The sequence below is a fragment of the Rhinoderma darwinii genome, chromosome 3, assembly GCF_050947455.1.
Source record: "Rhinoderma darwinii isolate aRhiDar2 chromosome 3, aRhiDar2.hap1, whole genome shotgun sequence".
In the NCBI taxonomy this organism is placed as follows: Eukaryota; Metazoa; Chordata; class Amphibia; order Anura; family Rhinodermatidae; genus Rhinoderma; species Rhinoderma darwinii.
In genome coordinates, this window is record NC_134689.1 from 391,144,769 (window position 1) to 391,162,449 (window position 17,681).

The 17,681-nt window shown below is 42.6% G+C and overlaps 1 protein-coding gene across 1 annotated transcript in view; it reads right to left on the minus strand.

The window, feature by feature from the left end:
• The window catches only part of OLFM2 (olfactomedin 2), a 270,986-nt gene extending 255,601 nt beyond the window's left edge, over positions 1-15,385 (minus strand). Inside the window, exon 1 of the mRNA XM_075858947.1 lies at positions 14,593-15,385. Coding sequence (XP_075715062.1) covers positions 14,593-14,736 — 144 coding nt within the window. The 5' untranslated portion in view covers positions 14,737-15,385. The remainder of the gene's footprint in view (positions 1-14,592) is intronic.
• Between the last annotated feature and the right edge of the window lie 2,296 nt (positions 15,386-17,681).

Genomic DNA, 17,681 nt, shown 5'->3' on the forward strand with positions numbered 1-17,681 from the left:
AAAGGTGCAAGATGGGGTCAACACCATTTGATTTTGAAATAGCATGTCCAATAAGCTCATATAGCTTTGATAGTCGGGTGCAGATACTTTTGGCCATTTATTGTATAGAGAGGCAGCCCTCAAAGCAGCAATAGTGCCCCTGGACAAGGTGCACCATCTATGAGGCAAGGTAAGCACCTGGCTTCGAGTGGCACCCTTCCAGACTTCAATGACATCAGGGTTGTCCTTCTCTCCGAAAAAAAGATGTAACGCGCAGGAGGAGGTGATAAAAGATTGAACTCTTTTGTCTTGGGGTGGTGTGGTGAGTAGGCACCAGTAAATGGATCCTAATTTTGAATCCAGGTTAAAATTAGTAAATGTATAGAACTGAATAATAGTCATTGACTCTCAACAACTACACTTTTTGTCTTTCGCATACTCTGGGCAATTGTAAGTCAATAATTCGCAGCAGAATCCAAAACGAAACAAACACTATTCTTATAATAGTCTTAGCAACAATCTAAAAATAGTAGAAACCCCACCTTCTCTATATATTCAGATACCAAGGGAGGGAATTCCATATTCAGGGACGTAGCTATGGGGGGCAAGCGGGGCATGTGCCCCGGGCGCAAGTAGGTGGTAGGGAAGGGGGGGCACTGCGGAGCAGCTCATCGCTGCTGTTAGGCGCCCTGTATGTCGGACAACTGCAGCAGCGATCAGCGTTAGAAAGAGCCAGTAGTTCATTCGGCGGCATTCTGACTGAGGTCTGTGACGGCCCAGGAGTGGACCAGTCCAGTCACCTGACCTGTCACGTGCCCTCACGTCAGTGACATGGGGTCAGAGGATTCAGGTCAGGTGACTGGACTGGTCCATTCCCGGGCTGTCACCAACCGTAGTCAGAAGGAAATTTACAAGGGGGGGTAGTATGGCGCAACTTACAAGGGGGGGAGTGTGGCGCTATCTACAAGGGGTCTGTGTGGTGCTATTTACAAGGGGGGCTGTGTGGCACTATATACAAGGGGGGCTGTGTGGCATTATCTACAAGGGGGCTGTGTGTGGCGCTATCTACAACATGGGGCTGTGTGTGGCTCTTTCTACAAGAGGGGGATGTGTGTGGAGCTAGCTACAAGAGAGGGGCTGTGTGTGGCACTATCTACAAGGGGGGGTGTGGCACTATGTACAAGGGGGCTGTGTGGCACTACCTACAAGAGAGGGGCTGTGTGTGGCACTATCTACAAGAGAGGGGCTGCATGTGGCCCTATTTACAAGGGGGGCTGTGTGTGGCGATATCTACAAGGGGGGCTGTGTGTGGCGCTGTTTACAAGGGGGCGATGTGTGTGGCGCTATCTACAAGGGGGGCTGTGTGGTGTTAACTACAAGGGGGGCTGTGTGTGGAGCTATCTACAGGGGGCTGTGTGGCATTCTGTAGGGGGGCTGTGTGTGGCGCTATCTACAGGGGGCTGTGTGTGGCCTCTTTAATTTATTTTCTTTTAATTAATTTTTATGTTAACTCCCTTATATAACTATATCGCTTGTAAAATGTAGAAAATGGTTTTATGTTTGTGTTACATTAAAAAAGTTGTGAAAAAAATAAATAAATTACACCTCGTTGATTTGTAGAGAAAGAAAACCTGGCGAGGGGGAAGGAGATGTCGGGAAATAAGTTGGGGGGGGGGCGCCAATCTGAATCTTTGCCCCGGGTGCTGGAGAACCTAGCTAGGCCTCAGCCATACCAAGCCATTTATTTCAATATATGAAAGAAACATTACATGCAGTATACAGAAGACACGGTGTTATGCCTATAGTAGGGTTTGAGTGGGCGGAGCATAGAAAACATCAAGGAAAGAATCTATGTGCCATACTCCGCCCCTTAAGACTCTTTTGATCAGAAAAAGAATCGGATAGTAAGCTGGTAGGGTTGTGGGAAATTAAAATTTCATTTTTCTGGACTAGTATTTATTTGTCATTTTCATTTACCAAATTGGTTTTAAAATTGACCATATATTCCAATTTAAAGGATATGTCCACAATTATTTAAAGAGTTGTTTTCTAAAGACAAACCCTTCTTCTCTGAATACAGCTCAAATTAATGGCTGAACGTGTAATACATGGATGGGCCAAGTCAACTGGGTGCTGCTCTGGCTCATAGAGAGGGCTAAAAATCAGGTGGTCCCCTCTATAATGTCGATGTGTGCTAATAGGACACATGGACGGGGGTTTTAGTTATGAGACAACACCCATAATACTTTTTTGCATAAAAAAAACAAACACATTTGTCTTCACTATTTGAGTATCAACTGGTTTATGTCCTAATGTGTCTCAAGGTGAATTGGGAAGCGTGCATACAGAGCCTACGGGCTGCTTCATCTTAACCACTTCACTGGGTTTCAAATCTCCAGTGTGGAAAGCTAGCTGCAACAGCCAAGCAGCGAGAATAATTAAACCGTACTGTTAAAATGAACACGTTTTTGCAGAATTACTGCCTATCTCAGACTGTTCTAGTTGGACTTCTTAAAGGGGAAATCTGAAAAAAAATTGGACCTTTGCCCCATGTCCCTTCCTGGGTTCAAATCCGACCAAGGTCAACATTTGCATGGAACTTGTATGTTCTCTGTGGATGTTCTCCAGATTCCTCAAATACTCCAAAAACATACTCAGATAGCTTCCCTAGTGTGTGTGCCTGGAAATTAAAGTGGTATTGCCATCTCAGACATTTATTTCAGATCCACAGGATATGCCAAAAATGTCTGACAGATGTGGGTTCCACCTCTGGCTGCCGCATCCAGTCGGAGAATGAATGAAAAGGTGGCCGGGATGCTTGCAGTTCTCCACGGTTTCCGTAAATTTCATAGAAGGGAATGGGAGTTACAAAAACAGTGTAGCACAGAGAGCCTAGCTGTTTCTGTAATCCCGGGGACCTCTTTAATCGTTCTCCACATAAATGCGGCGGCTAGCCGTTTGTGGATATGTCAAAAAGGTCAAAGAATTGTGAGCCCCATTGGGGATAGGGACTAATCTAATTTATGACAATCTCTGGAATTGCATATATAGTATGGAACTATATGGACTAACATGAAGCTCTTGGGCCAATATAAAATCCGTAACTGCTCCCCCCCCCCCCCCCCCATGTATCATTTGTGGTTTTGGTTGCCTTGCATGGGGCAGGGGGACCTTCAGGGCTCTGCAGCCTCTATAGTTATGCTACCATACAGCTCTGCGTTGTACATGATGCCTTAAAAAGAGACAAGTTTTACGTGAAAAACTGCAACTTCACTCTCCAATAGATCTTACTTCTTCCCGTTCCCATTTCTGCTTTCTAGGGGCCATTTCTTTGGTGCGGCTGACGTGCACTGCACATATAATGTCCTCATTAAATGAAGTCTCAGCTTTTAAAGTATAACATTGATTATAAGTACGTAGCCAGAATTCATCCCACGGACAGCTGGTGCTTCTTGTGGGAGTTCTCTGCTGTGCTACAGTCATGTTCTACAATTAATTAGAAAAATAAAATAGCTGCCACACCGAAAACTGGATCCTACCTGACTGGTCTGGAACTGCCACGTAATTAAATCTGTTCTCTTCTGAGCACAGTATCAATCACATAGGTGGCCGACATATAGAAAGCGTGCGTGACCATCCTGCAGAGATACACATTTATTATCAGAGTTAAAATGACTCGATGAGAGGAACATAGGATAGTCAGTGGGGAGAAATTTATCAACTATTCTAAGTCAGTTTTCTGGCGTAGAAAATACGCGAAAGGGCCCAAACATTTTGCCTTTTTGCGCCACCCTTGGCATATTTGTGAAAAGAGGGTGGGGCATCACAAAAGGGACGAGGCCACAGCGGCCCATCAAATTGATCATTTACACACGAAAACAAACACTGACGTAAATTATAGTGGAAATCTACGCTAGCAGCTATCTGGTGGAGATTTCACATTATGGAGCATGGCAATGTAGAGACCTGGGCTGGGCCTCGTACCTTTCCTCCCCCGATCGGGCTACCAACCCTGCCCCATCTGAAAATCAAAAAAAAAATTCCCATTGTAATTATTGTAATCTATAGCAGCTGTAATTTCTGGTGTTATATCCAGGTCTATTGACAACATATTTACGTGGGGAACAAGGCAAAAATAATAAACAATAAAGTAGATAAAAATACAAAATATATTCAAAAAGAATTAAAATGTATGAAAAATGCTAAATAGATTAGTAGAGGGTTACACAGATTCGATAGATTCATGAGGCACATGGCAAACGGAGACGATACGTAGGCCCACGCAGACCCTGTGCCTATATGTGTCTCAATATTGTCCCCTAGAAACAATACTTCTGTAATACGACATGCGATGGAACATGCCACAATTTTGTACTCTGTGTTGAGCTATTTCGGATCCTGCTCTTTCCCTTATTACACTTGGTTGCTCTCATTGTGCGTCTATCTATTGTATATATTATGAATCATTCTCTGTATCGAAAAAAAAAACAGAAAACCAGCTATTCCCCCACTAACTTTACTGGAATTTAAGTGAACGTTTATAAGTGGAGTAAAAGTGTTGCTTTTCCACTGACTATACTGTCGTCAAACCATAGCTGTTTAACAGTTTAAAAATCAACAGCCGAAAAAAATTCTATGGACTCCTTCACAAATCCCTTTTTTATAGCATTTTTTTTTTTTTTGCTTGTATAAAAAACGGCAAGAATTTTATGCCTTTTTCATGGCATTTTTTACATGATATTTTGGTAGTATTTTTTATATTGTTACATTTGTAATATGTGGTTTTTTTTCTGGTGTTATCGAAGCCCTATAGAGAAGCCTATGGGAAAAAACACTAGACAAAACGCCGCAATGTTAAATTTTTTTTAAAAACAGCACTGATTCAAAAAATTTACCAATAGGCCATTAAAATGCCACAAACAACAACACATCATTTGTAACGCGTTTAATATTTCACTATAGAACTTCATGTAACATCTGCCCACACAGAAAAAAACGTGAAAAAAATGCACTTAAATATACCACAAAAACGTGCATACTTCTAAAAAACGTGTGTGTGTGAAACCAGCCTAAAACCAATCTTCTGAGGGAACACAGAGAACAAATATATAGAAAAGACAATACAAAGATGCAAATACATTAATGTACATATGACACAACTTGTGGAGATGTGAAAGATACAACAGTGCCCTCATAACAGAGGAAGCAATGGAGCAGCTCTTCTTTTCTTTATGGTTGGGCTGACCGCTCACCGTACAGGATCGCTTATGCCTGATCATTATCCTGGGGAGGGAGCTGCACATCAGGGACACGAGTTGGGCATCACTGTTTTTTAATCATACCCATTAATTTCTTCATATTAAAAAAAGGAGCACCCTGCATCCCTTACTACCATCCCTGGATGCCAACAAACATAATACGAGGCAAGTCATATAAAATATTTCATTAGTATTCCTCCTAAAGCCAGCATACTCACGTTAACTTCCCTTTATTAGTGAACTTGTGGAATAGCAACTAAGGGTATGTTCACACGGCCTATTTACGGACGTAATTCGGGCGTTTTTGCCCCGAATTACGTCTGAAAATAGCGCCTCAATAGCGCTGACAAACATCTGCCCATTGAAAGCAATGGGCAGACGTTTGTCTGTTCACACGAGGCGTATATTTACGCGCCGCTGTCAAATGACGGCGCGTAAATAGACGCCCGCGTAGAAGAAGTGACCTGTCACTTCTTTGGCCGTAATTGGAGCCGCTATTCATTGACTCCAATGAATAGCAGCGCTAATTACGGCCGTAATTGACGCGGCGTTCAAGCGCCTGCACATGCCGGTACGGCTGAAATTACGGGGATGTTTTCAGGCTGAAACATCGCCGTAATTTCAGCCGTTACGGACCCTCGCCGTGTGAACATACCCTAATACTGTTGACCCCTTGGTAGTCTATTCCAGGATGGCCTAGGGCACAGTCATCCACCGCTTGATAACACAATGGGGCAGTAGCTTAGCCAGCGGGGCGCAGAGGGGGCGGTTGACCCAGGCCCACCGAGGTGGTGGGCCCAGGGCCGGTCCCCCAGCGTTGGCGTGTCCTGGTTTTAACTGTATCTCCGTCCTCAGGATGCAGATACAGTTGAATCCAATGCTGGAGTAAGAAGTGGACGGCTCCTTGCTCCAGCATTCACTGTGTAATGCCAGCTCCAGCTGTGAGCGGCTCGACACAGACAGGTGCGATGTAATGACGTAATTGAGCCTGTGTGCACAGCCACACACTGCCCAGAGCAGAGGAGCAGACGTATCTCCTCCACTCGTCGTGGGAATAGGGATAGGTAAATATTTATTTTATTATTTTTTTATTAGGCACTATGGGGCATTATACTATGTAGTGGCAGCTAAGGGAGCATTATAGTAGGTATGGGGGGGCCGCAATGGGGCATTATACTGTATGGGGGCAGCTTTGGCGGCATTATACTGTATGCGAGCATTTTACTGTATGGGGCAGTTATGGGGCGTTATGCTGTATGGGGCAGCTATGGGAAGTTATACTGCATTGGGCAGCTATGGGGGCATTATACTGTATGGGACAGCTATGGGGCATTATACTGTATTGGGCAGCTGTGGGGGCATTATACTGTGGGGGCACTATACCGTATGGGGCAGCTATGGGGGCATTATATTGTATAGGGCAGCTTTGGGGGCATTATACTGTTTGGGGAGCTATGGGGGCTTTATGCTGTATGGGGCAGCTATTGGGCATTATACTGTATGGGGAAGCTATGGGGCATTATACTATATGGGGCAGCTGTGGGGGCTTTATGCTGTATGGGGCAGCTGTGGGGCATTATACTGTATGAGGGCAGCTATGGGGCATTTTACTGTATGTAGGCAGGTATGGGGCATTATACTGTATGGGGCAGCTATGGGGCATTATACTGTGTGGGGCAGCTATGGGGACATTATACTGTGTAGGGGCAGCAATGGGGGCATTATACTGTGTGGGAGAAGCTATGGGGGGCATTATACTGTGTGGCAGCAGAAATGGAGGCATTATACTGTGTGGGAGGAACTATAGGGGCATTATACTGTATCGGAGCAGCTATAGGGCATTATACTGTGTTGAGGGCAGTTATGGGGGCATTCTACCATGCGGAGTACAGTTATGGGGGCATTATACTGTGTGGAGGGAAGTTATGGGGGCAATCTACCATGCGGAGTACAATTATGGGGGCATTATGCTGTGTGGAGGGCAGTTATGGGGACATTTTACTGTGTAAGGGCAGCTATACGAGGGTTATACTGTATGGGGGCAGCTATGGGGCATTATACAGTGGGAGGCCCTATAGGGGCATTATACTGTGCATTATACTGTGTAGGAGGAACTATAGGGCATTGTACTGTATGGGGACAGCTATAGGGGCATTATACTGTGTGGGCACCAATAGGTCATTATACTATGTAGATGCAGCTATATGGGCATTATTCTGTGTGAGGAGACACTATAGGGACAATATACTGTGTGGGGGCCACTAAGGAGTTATTATACTATGTGGGGCAGATATGGGAGCATTATTCTGTGTGGGGGAAACTATAGGGACATTATCACTTGTGGGGGCAGCCATAAGGGCATTATACTGTGTGGAGTCCACTAAGGGGTCATTATACTGTGTGGGCTGTGGCCCACACAGATGTGTTTCGCCCCCCTGTGCTAAAGTCCTGCACTGCAATGGGCAAATATCTTCTGGTTTTAAAAGAGTATTCAGTACTTGGGGTCCCAGTGGTGTAGTGCCCTTGTCCATGGTGGGCCAGTAACTAAACCTAAAAATCCTGGAGATGTAGACTGATGGTGTTATGCCACCTAACACAGTACAAATCTCCAATGAGCATTTGATAATATATTAAGTCGGCAGCGCAGCAACCCAATGATTATACTCATGGGCACGTTCTGCCAAACAAGCTTTTACACTGCCCGCAATGTACAGGTGGGTCTAGCGTATTATTTATTATATCATTAAGGTGTCCATAGATATTAGATGACTGAAGAAACTATTCAGCTGAGAGAGAGACTTTTGATGTTTTTGTGCCAAGATATCTGATTGATACCAGTTTTAAGTCACCAACCGGAAAGCTTCAGATACATATGTAACACTCAGTCCTCATACACGATTCTTCCTTGCCTTAAATTAATCTTTTATGTTGCAGTAACATATCCACAGCTTGAGAGATCGTTGTCAAGATAACAGAACACTCTGATCATTCGTGTCAAAATTTGGAAGCATTGGTACCTCTATATTATTACTCAGAAACCATTCACCAAGTTGTTATTGAATATGATAATTATTCTAGATAAGTGTACTGGCTTGCCGGCACTTGTATTGCCCACAGTGTCATACATAGAGAAGGGGGCCCCATAGAAAAGATCAAAATGATCTCCCATTGTGGTGTTGGGTTTGACACCAAAGGCAGTAGGGCCTTGTCTTTGTTTCTACCATCTTTCCATGACCTATGCGCCAATTCTCCACCCTCTTGAAAAAAAAGCCATAATTACTGATACAAGGGCAAGCTTAATCACCAGCTCCCAGCAGGATGCAGACAAGCACAATGCCACGTGGGGGAATTCTCCACCGTCTCGATAGCAATTCCTCTGTTGAGGGGAGTCCCTTATAGGCTCTTACTACCCAGTAGAAAAGAAAAATGCAGAAACCTAGGCTGGGCCCTCTCTCTTATGGGGCCCCATAGCAGCTGCATGGTCGGTCTCCATAGTATGTACTGTATATTTCATTGATGATCTCAATAATGATACATGAGATGAGTACCACGATTTCTGTACTGCATCATAAAGAACAACACTGTGACTCATTTATGAAAACCAGAGCCTACAAAAATTGGAGGTGTTTTCCACAGTTACCCACCATGTTTGTGTCTGGAGGTCTAAAAAGACCAATTTTTTGCCGTGGAACGCAATGAAACTAGGTACAACCTATTGTCAAAGAGTTCTAAACTCTACCATCCCATACTATAACATCAACTGAATTCAGTTTTGGACTACAACATTCATCTGAGGTTTGAACATAATCTCTTTCATCGGAACATGTATAGGTAACTCATGTTCTATCGCTGGTTAGGTGAGAAGATCACTCAAAACTTACACAAGAATTAGTAAAAGTAAGAATAGGACACATTATCTAAGATAGGGGGAGGAAATGGTCAGGTAAACACACAGTTCCCGATGACATGACTGCAGAGATGGCCCACAACCCCTATCCTTCCACGCCATGCAGGCCCACAGGCCCAGAGGTCAACCTTAGCTTGAAGCTCTTACTTAAATGGATTATTTCCGACAGCCAATAGACCTACTGATAGTTTCATATTAAGTCATGTCACCATGTGTCTCAGTGATGTCACTAACCTCCGTAACCACGACACTCAGCGTTCACCGCTGTTTAAAAGTCTAAAATTCTAACCAACCAGGATTAAGGATTTTACATATTTTTTTTAAATTACCATTTACCCCTTTATTGTGTATTCTATTCCGTAAACAAGTTCGGTAATAAAACGCGGTAATTAAGCTGCAATCTATAACGATCGTTCTAGCTAATTACAGAAAAGTAACAATATTCCAAACATTTAAAAGTAGAAATAAATTATGAAAAGGAAGGAGGTCATTTGTTTCCATGACAGATTCCAATATAAAGACCATAAATCACTGTATTCCAGATTGACTATATATCCGGGATTCAATACTGAAGAGACGTCTCTGCACTGTGTGTAGACCTCTCTAAACTGTCTAGAATAAAGTGCAGTCATCTGAATGCTGGAGAATTCAAGCCCCCCATTGTTATACCAAGACCAGTAATCATGGGGCCCAAAGCAAAAAAATTATAGGGGTTATGTAGGGACAGACAATTATTATTAGTGTAGTCACTGCAGTATGTGAGTACACTCGCTAATATACATTCGGCTTCCATGTCCCGCTGATTATGAGATTTTAATAGATTTCTATAGCGCTGGCGGGGGACCGGAAGTCTAGTTGCACAGTCTTCCTGGATGACGACGCGACTCTTCGTCCTGTGACCGGGCCATTACATAGATTACATAGAGTACAATGGGGCCGGTCATATGACGATGATTCGCATCGTTATCAAGGAAGACTGCGCAACTAGACTACCGGTCCCCCGCCAGCGCTATAGAAATCTATTAAAATCTCATAATCAACGCGATGGGGACCATAATTAGCGCGTGTACTCACATACAGCAGTGACTACACTGCTAATAATTTTCGGTCCCCACATAACCCCTTTAAATATGGTCCCACTTCCCCCTTTATTAACATCATCAAGTGAGTTTAAGACTTTTGTAATTTTTTCTTCTCTTACTTGGCCTCTCAACGTCTCCTCTCCTCGTTCTGAACCCCCAATTTCTCTCTCAGTCTCAATTCCATCATCTGCTTCAACGAGCAACTTACCCTTTAGCTGAGACTACTATTACAGGGGTGGTGGGCCTTTTTTTCCGCTCGGCCCCATAGCAGCTTCTATGACTGCTACCCAGCCTTTGCACCAGGAATTTGACTTCAGAATACAGACACCACTTACAGCAGTCCATATTATGTATAAGGGTATGTTGACACGCTTAGCAAAATACGTCTGAAAATCCGGAGCTGTTTTCAAGCGAAAACAGTTCCTGATTTTCAGACGTTTTTGTATCATCTCGCGTTTTTCACTGTGTATTTTACGTCCATTATTGGAGCTGTTTTTCAATAGAGTCAATGAAAAACGCCTCCAAAAACGTTCCAAGAAGTGACATGCACTTCTTTTTCGCGGGCGTCTTTTTACGCACCGCATTTTGACAGCGACGCGTAAAATTAAGCCTCGTGGGAACAGAACACCGTAAATCCCATTGCAAGCAATGGGCAGATGTTTTGAGCCGTAATGGTGCCGTTTTTTCAGGCGTAATTCGAGGCGTAAATGGCCGAATTACGTCTGAAAACAGTGCGTGTGAACATACCCTAAGAAGTATTGTTTTTACATATGGTGGAACACCCAACAAAAATGTTTTCCATCGTGTAGAACTTTTACCTTTACCCTTAGTGTAGAAAAGCTTGATGTGGCGTGTACAACACATCACAGAATTATCAGCCACTGCTATGTTCTGGCCGAGGTTTGCTAATGGCCTCACACTAACCATCTGTGGTCAGACTGGGATCAGTTTGTCATCCCTACCGTGAAAGGGACAACTCTTGCTGATGCTGACTCTGGGGACCCTGGGAAAACTGTGCTATGAACCATCAGAATCAGTAGGGACTTATTTTGGCTCCCTATGCAAGGTTCTACATACCATAGAGGCAAACAAGGCAGCTGCTTTGGGGCCTATCAAGGAAAGGGGCTCAAATTAGGTTCTCCCATCCTCCTTCTTTATGGATATGGTGAAACTGCACATTAGCAAATAAGGAGAACGCTGAAGAGATGGGAAAGAGAACCAACAAGCCCCACACAGTCCTGTTACGGGGATTGTATGGTAACATGGACCAGCTCCAGACCCATTTTGGTATGATGTCCACTCTCCTCCATCTCTCCCCTTGCTCTTATGTATTATTGGAAAGGTCCCACTTCTAAAGTCAGCCGTTCTGATAATAAATATATATTTTGGAATTTAATATTGTGCTGTGTACTAATATAGAAGGATAAGTTCACCCAAAGTGGTCCTACTCTTCACAGTTCTATGTTTTACCAGTATTTACACCCCCGTCCCGCAAAAAAAAATTCACTTCTAAGAAGCCCATTTTTCACAAATGAAGACACGTCTTTATAGGTAGACCAAAAGTAGTCATCAGCGGATATTTATATGTGGAGACACCCAGCGATCACTCGAATAAAGGGGCTCCAGCCTCTCTCTGCTTCATTCAGTAGAGTTGAAGACCGGGGCAATAGACTTACTTTCCAGTTGATGACCCATGCCGATTGACGCTGGGAGAACCCAATGGGACCTAAAGAGGCTGAATGTCCAAACCCCTTATGGTTTAGGAATTGGCGACAGTCTAAGAACCCAGACCCTCACCCCACCACTGTGATATGTTGATCTGGATAGCTTTCATGCCCCAGAAAGGAACAGACTTATCAATGTTGTGGCAGAGAAAAGTTATGATCAATGTTTGAAGGATATGTCTCACTATAAGTGAACCTCATTGATTCCCCTATATAGTCAATAAGCCAATCTACCAGTTGCACACAACCGATGTGCCACTCGGGCCATTTTTAACGGCATCTGAGTGGCACCCGATAGTCTTCACTATAGCGGGTGATTCTCCGATCCGTGGAAAGACAGGACATGTCCTATCTTTCCACGGCTCACTGAAGGGACTCGGTCGTGTGCATGAGGCATTAGACCAAGCAATAGCTGCAGCCCTTTTCTTTTTGCAATTCATGGGGGTCTCAACGGTCGTACCCCACCAATCATACATGGTAGGAAAACCCCTCTAATTATATAAGAAATCATGTAATAATAAGACATTGCATAAGATATACATGGATACAAAGTTATTAAACATACAGTATTAAGTCATTCATATCTATGTCTCCTCCACATATATACAGATGGAGCAGAGGTAAGATTGTCAGATGTAGCAAAGCTGAATTTGTCATTTATCACAACTCATTGCCATCTAACTGTGTAATCTGAGGTGTACGTTGGACTGTCAGTTAACAATCACCTACTAAAAAGTTATCATTGTGCACACAAGAAGCTGTTAAATGACAAGCTCAGCTCTGCTATACCAGTATACAAAGAATTGGGAGTCCTAAACACATGTCATATATATATACACACTAAACTATACATGGCAGTTTACTTACAGGATAAAATACACATATAGATATACACAGCGTATAAATACACCCAGAAACAACCCACATTGCCATCAGCAATGTTTGCCATGCCACCCTACACAAGTCATTGAGTTACATTGCTATGCCACATCTCATATCATATTCAAGCAGCATCTGTTGCGGATAATACATGACATCATCAGTATCGAATACCTGAATAGCCAATATATATGTAAATGATCTTTGCTTCTCTGTGGGCCATAGACCTACATCTGAACACGTGTCTATGTAACTACAGATGTAGGGCCGGCATTAACAAGGAGAAAAAGTTCCCCGCCAAGTATACACAATAAATACACAGTTCTTATACTTGTATATACACAACACCCCGTGTCTACGCTGCCCTGTATGTTACAGATCTATATGTGACTACAATGTTTATAAAGATGTGTCGATTTTATCGTATGGCAGTCTTCTACACGCAGAGGATATGTACAATGCACAAATACATTCATACTAAATAACGGGATATTATCTATCTATCTATCTATCTATCTATCTATCTATCTATCTATCTATCTATCTATCTATCTATCTCATATCTATCTCATATCTATCTATCTATCTATCTATCTATCTATCTATCTATCTATCTATCTATCTATCTATCTATCTATCTATCTATCTATCTATCTATCTCATATCTATCTATCTATCTATCTATCTATCTATCTATCTATCTATCTAATATCTATCTATCTAATATCTATCTATCTATCTATCTATCTATCTATCTATCTATCTATCTATCTATCTATCTATCTATCTATCTATCTATCTATCTATCTATCCCTATCTATCTATCTCATATCTATCTATCTATCTTTCTAACTATCAATCTATCTATCTATCTATCTATCTATCTATCTATCTATCTATCTATCTATCTATCTATCTATCTATCTATCAATCTATCTATCTATCTATCTATCTATCTATCTATCTATCTCATATCTATCTATCTATCTATCTCATATCTATCTATCTATCTATCTATCTATCTAATATCTATCTATCTCATATCTATCTATCTATCTATCTATCTATCTATCTAATATCTATCTATCTAATATCTATCTATCTATCTATCTATCTATCTATCTATCTATCTATCTATCTATCTATCTATCTATCCCTATCTATCTATCTCATATCTATCTATCTATCTTTCTAACTATCAATCTATCTATCTATCTATCTCATATCTATCTATCTATCTATCTACAGTCCATCTATCTATCTATCTATCTATCTATCTATCTATCTATCTATCTATCTATCTATCTATCTATCTATCTATCTATCTATCTATCTACCTCATATCTATCTATCTATCTATCTATCTACCTACCTCATATCTATCTATCTATCTACCTCATATCTATCTATCTATCTATCTCATATCTATCCATCTTTCTATCTATCTATCTATCTATCTATCTATCTATCTATCTATCTATCTATCTATCTATCTATCTATCTATCTATCTATCTATCTATCTATCTATCTATCTATCTCATATCCATCACACACACATGTTGTTAACACTTCACACACTCAGAGCCTCTTGCACATGTCCGGACGCTGAGACATATACACATTGTATATCCAGACACACACCTCCCTGGCCAGGCTATTTTGTCAATGTCAGCAGCAGCCGCTCTCTTCACCCCCTCCTCCTCCTCTTCCCAAAGGCCAACATCAGCACCACAGAGCTCCGCGAGCAGCACACCGGGCTTACCTGAGCCATCCTGGCCTGTAACATGAGCAGCAGGAAGATCATGCTGAAGAGGTGCATGCTTAGGGGTACAGGGGGGTTCCTCACACCTCTACACAGACCCCCAGGGCTAAGCCTGCCCACCACCACTACTGACACCCTCCACATCCGCCTCTTCCCAGCACCCTCCCTCTCTCCTTCCTCCTGTCTATGATTTTTGTCCCTTTCTCTCACTGTCTCTCTCCCTCCCTCCCCTTTATTCTCTCTCTCTCTCTGTCCCTCTCTCTCTCTCTCTCTCTCTCTCTCTCTCTCCAACCTCTCTCCCCAACCTCTCTCCCCCCTTAATTCCTCAGTCTTCTTCTCCCACACTGGGTCCTTTTCTTTTCCTCTATATTTTTATTCTTCCAAGTCTTTTGAGTGCTCCCCTTTACCCTTGTGTTCTAGTGTCTGTCTGTTGACTACTGTTTATTCCCTTGTCTTACCCCGTTATATCCTCTCCATCCGTCTCCTATATCTCTCCATTCTTTCCGCCTTCTCTTCTCATTTCCCTTCCTAGCTCCACTCTGCCTTGTTCTTCCTTCCTCTCTCTTCCCGGGATATTATCCCCTTGCTTCCATGCTAATCCCTATGCATTGCACTCTCACTTAGTCTCCCCGGTGCTATGGCTTGTCATGTAATTCTGCCCCTTCCCACAATTTTAGTCTTCGTTCTCTGTCTCCCCTCCCTCTCTGCACTCATGTCCCTCCTTTTTTGTCTCTCTGGTGTCTTCTCCCAGTCTTTTAATCTTCCCTTTCACTCTTGTCTCCTGTAATCTCCATCCTCATCCCCGTCTGCCCTGGTCCACCTCGCCTTCCTGCTCACAACACAGGCGCACACATTTAACCCTCTCCCTCTCGTTATATGGATATTTTATGGGGTGATTGTTCGGGATGATAGCATTCATTATAGATACAAATAAAGAAACAGCTGTTAGATTATTCTTATGTTTTTTTGTTTTTTATTTATTTAATGTGTCAAGAACTGTAGAAATAAGCTATTATCTATGAAGAATTTATTTGTCAATCCAAATTTAAGCCAATTTACTCCGATGCCACGTACAGTATACCAGATTGTTTTGTTTAACTCGCACATTGAAATAATGAATGAAAAGTAATATTTATCTATCTTTATTTCATATCTATCTATCTATCTATCTATCTATCTATCTATCTATCTATCTATCTATCTATCTATCTATCTATCTATCTATCTTCTATCTATCTATCTATCTCATATCTATCTATCTATCTATCTATCTATCTATCTATCTATCTATCTATCTATCTATCTATCTATCTATCTATCTATCTATCTATCTATCTATCTATCTATCTATCTATCTATCTATCTATCTATCTATCTATCCAACAAAAATTTGAACAGCACATTCCAACTAAATGATATAAAAAGTGCTTCAAGTTACGCCTGTGGTCTGATTTTTAACTTAACAGCACAATTACATATAGTTGGTGTTAGAAATGTAAATTGGCCATGATTCCTCTGGCTGTTTTATAGAAAATGATGACTGTGGCTCTGTAGACAGAACACAGTTTAAATTCTGCCGATGGACTTATGGGGAAATGGTGGGAATTTGGACAATCCTTTGGCTAAAGAAGTTGTGGAGAAAAGACCTTCTGTTACAGAAAAAATTTGTAGCCTGGCTCACCAGAGTAGGAGAGGATTCTCTTGTGGGCCGAGGCTCCAACACAAAAATGAGCCCCAAAGGTCCTGCAGAAGACAACCCCATTTGGAGTTGATTTGGAGCATTCACTTGCCATTATGGTCCATTTCTTATTGGCTGATTGACAAATAACCTTATATAACTTATTGATAATCTGTTTTGTGATGCAAGTAAAAGTGGGCATGCACATGTTCTGAACAGATGGAGGATGGGCCCTCCGAATTATTTCCCCTGGTTGGCCCAAGGAACTCAGCCCGACACTGGTTGTAACTGTAAAGGATCTGCCAGGCACAGCTTCGGGGTTAACTCCCAGAATTAATCAGTCAGCACCTGAGGCTACATCCCTGAGACTGACTCCTGCTTCCACCACTGTGGCTGGCAGGCTTAGGAGTGGGAGAGCCTATCGTAACCTGGCCAGACTCAGCTAGCTCCCGCCCTCGGTCTATTTAAGCCTGCCCTTCCTGTCCCTCTGTGCTTGTGATTCTTTTCTTGTGGTTTCCTGGCCCAGCTACAGCTCCTGCTATTTTTGATCCTGCTCCATACAGACCCTGGCTTACCGACTACTCTTCTGCTCTTCGTTTTGTACCTCGCACACTCCTGGCTTGACTCGGCTCGTTCACCACTCTGGTTGCTCACGGTGTTGCCGTGGGCAACTGCCCCTTTTTCCTTGCTTGTGTTCCTTTGTATGTTTGTCATGTTTGTCGTGCACTTACTGAGCGCAGGGACCGCCGCCCAGTTGTACCCCATCGCCTAGGGCGGGTCGTTGCAAGTAGGCAGGGACAGAGTGGCGGGTAGATTAGGGCTCACTTGTCCGTCTCCCTACCCCCCGCCATTACAGTAACATTGTTCAGGTAAAAGACATTTTATGTGTCAAATCTCTAATTTATGGGATACATCTTTACCTCAATTATAATCTCTGCTGTAGACTGGTGGCTATTCTTACTCTGTGTAATGCTGGAAGGCTAAAGTTCTGGTGGTCTACATCAACATGTGCCAGTGGCCCCTCTGCTCTACATTGAGTGACACAACTGAATGGCTACCAGAATATGGGGTTTGAATGGTGCGCTCTCCTGGTGGCATGGTCTGTTAGGCAGCCATCTAAACGTATTGGGAGAAGTTTGCCATGTGTACAAATGACTCTTTAGGGAGCCAGGAGGAACATTTTTAACTCTTGCCTGTGCTCCCCTTTACTTCCTATGTTAATGTTTTACTTTAAGTCTGGGAGACAACCAAAGAATACAGGAGCAAGTATCATACTTTAGATTGAGAGGTGGTCCTGCTTGCACATTTAAAAAAAAAAAACATAATGAAAAACATTAGGATTATTACGGTACTTATTCTACCAGACCGAATACAGTAAAATTCCGCTAGACTCGCACCTCCAGATATTCAC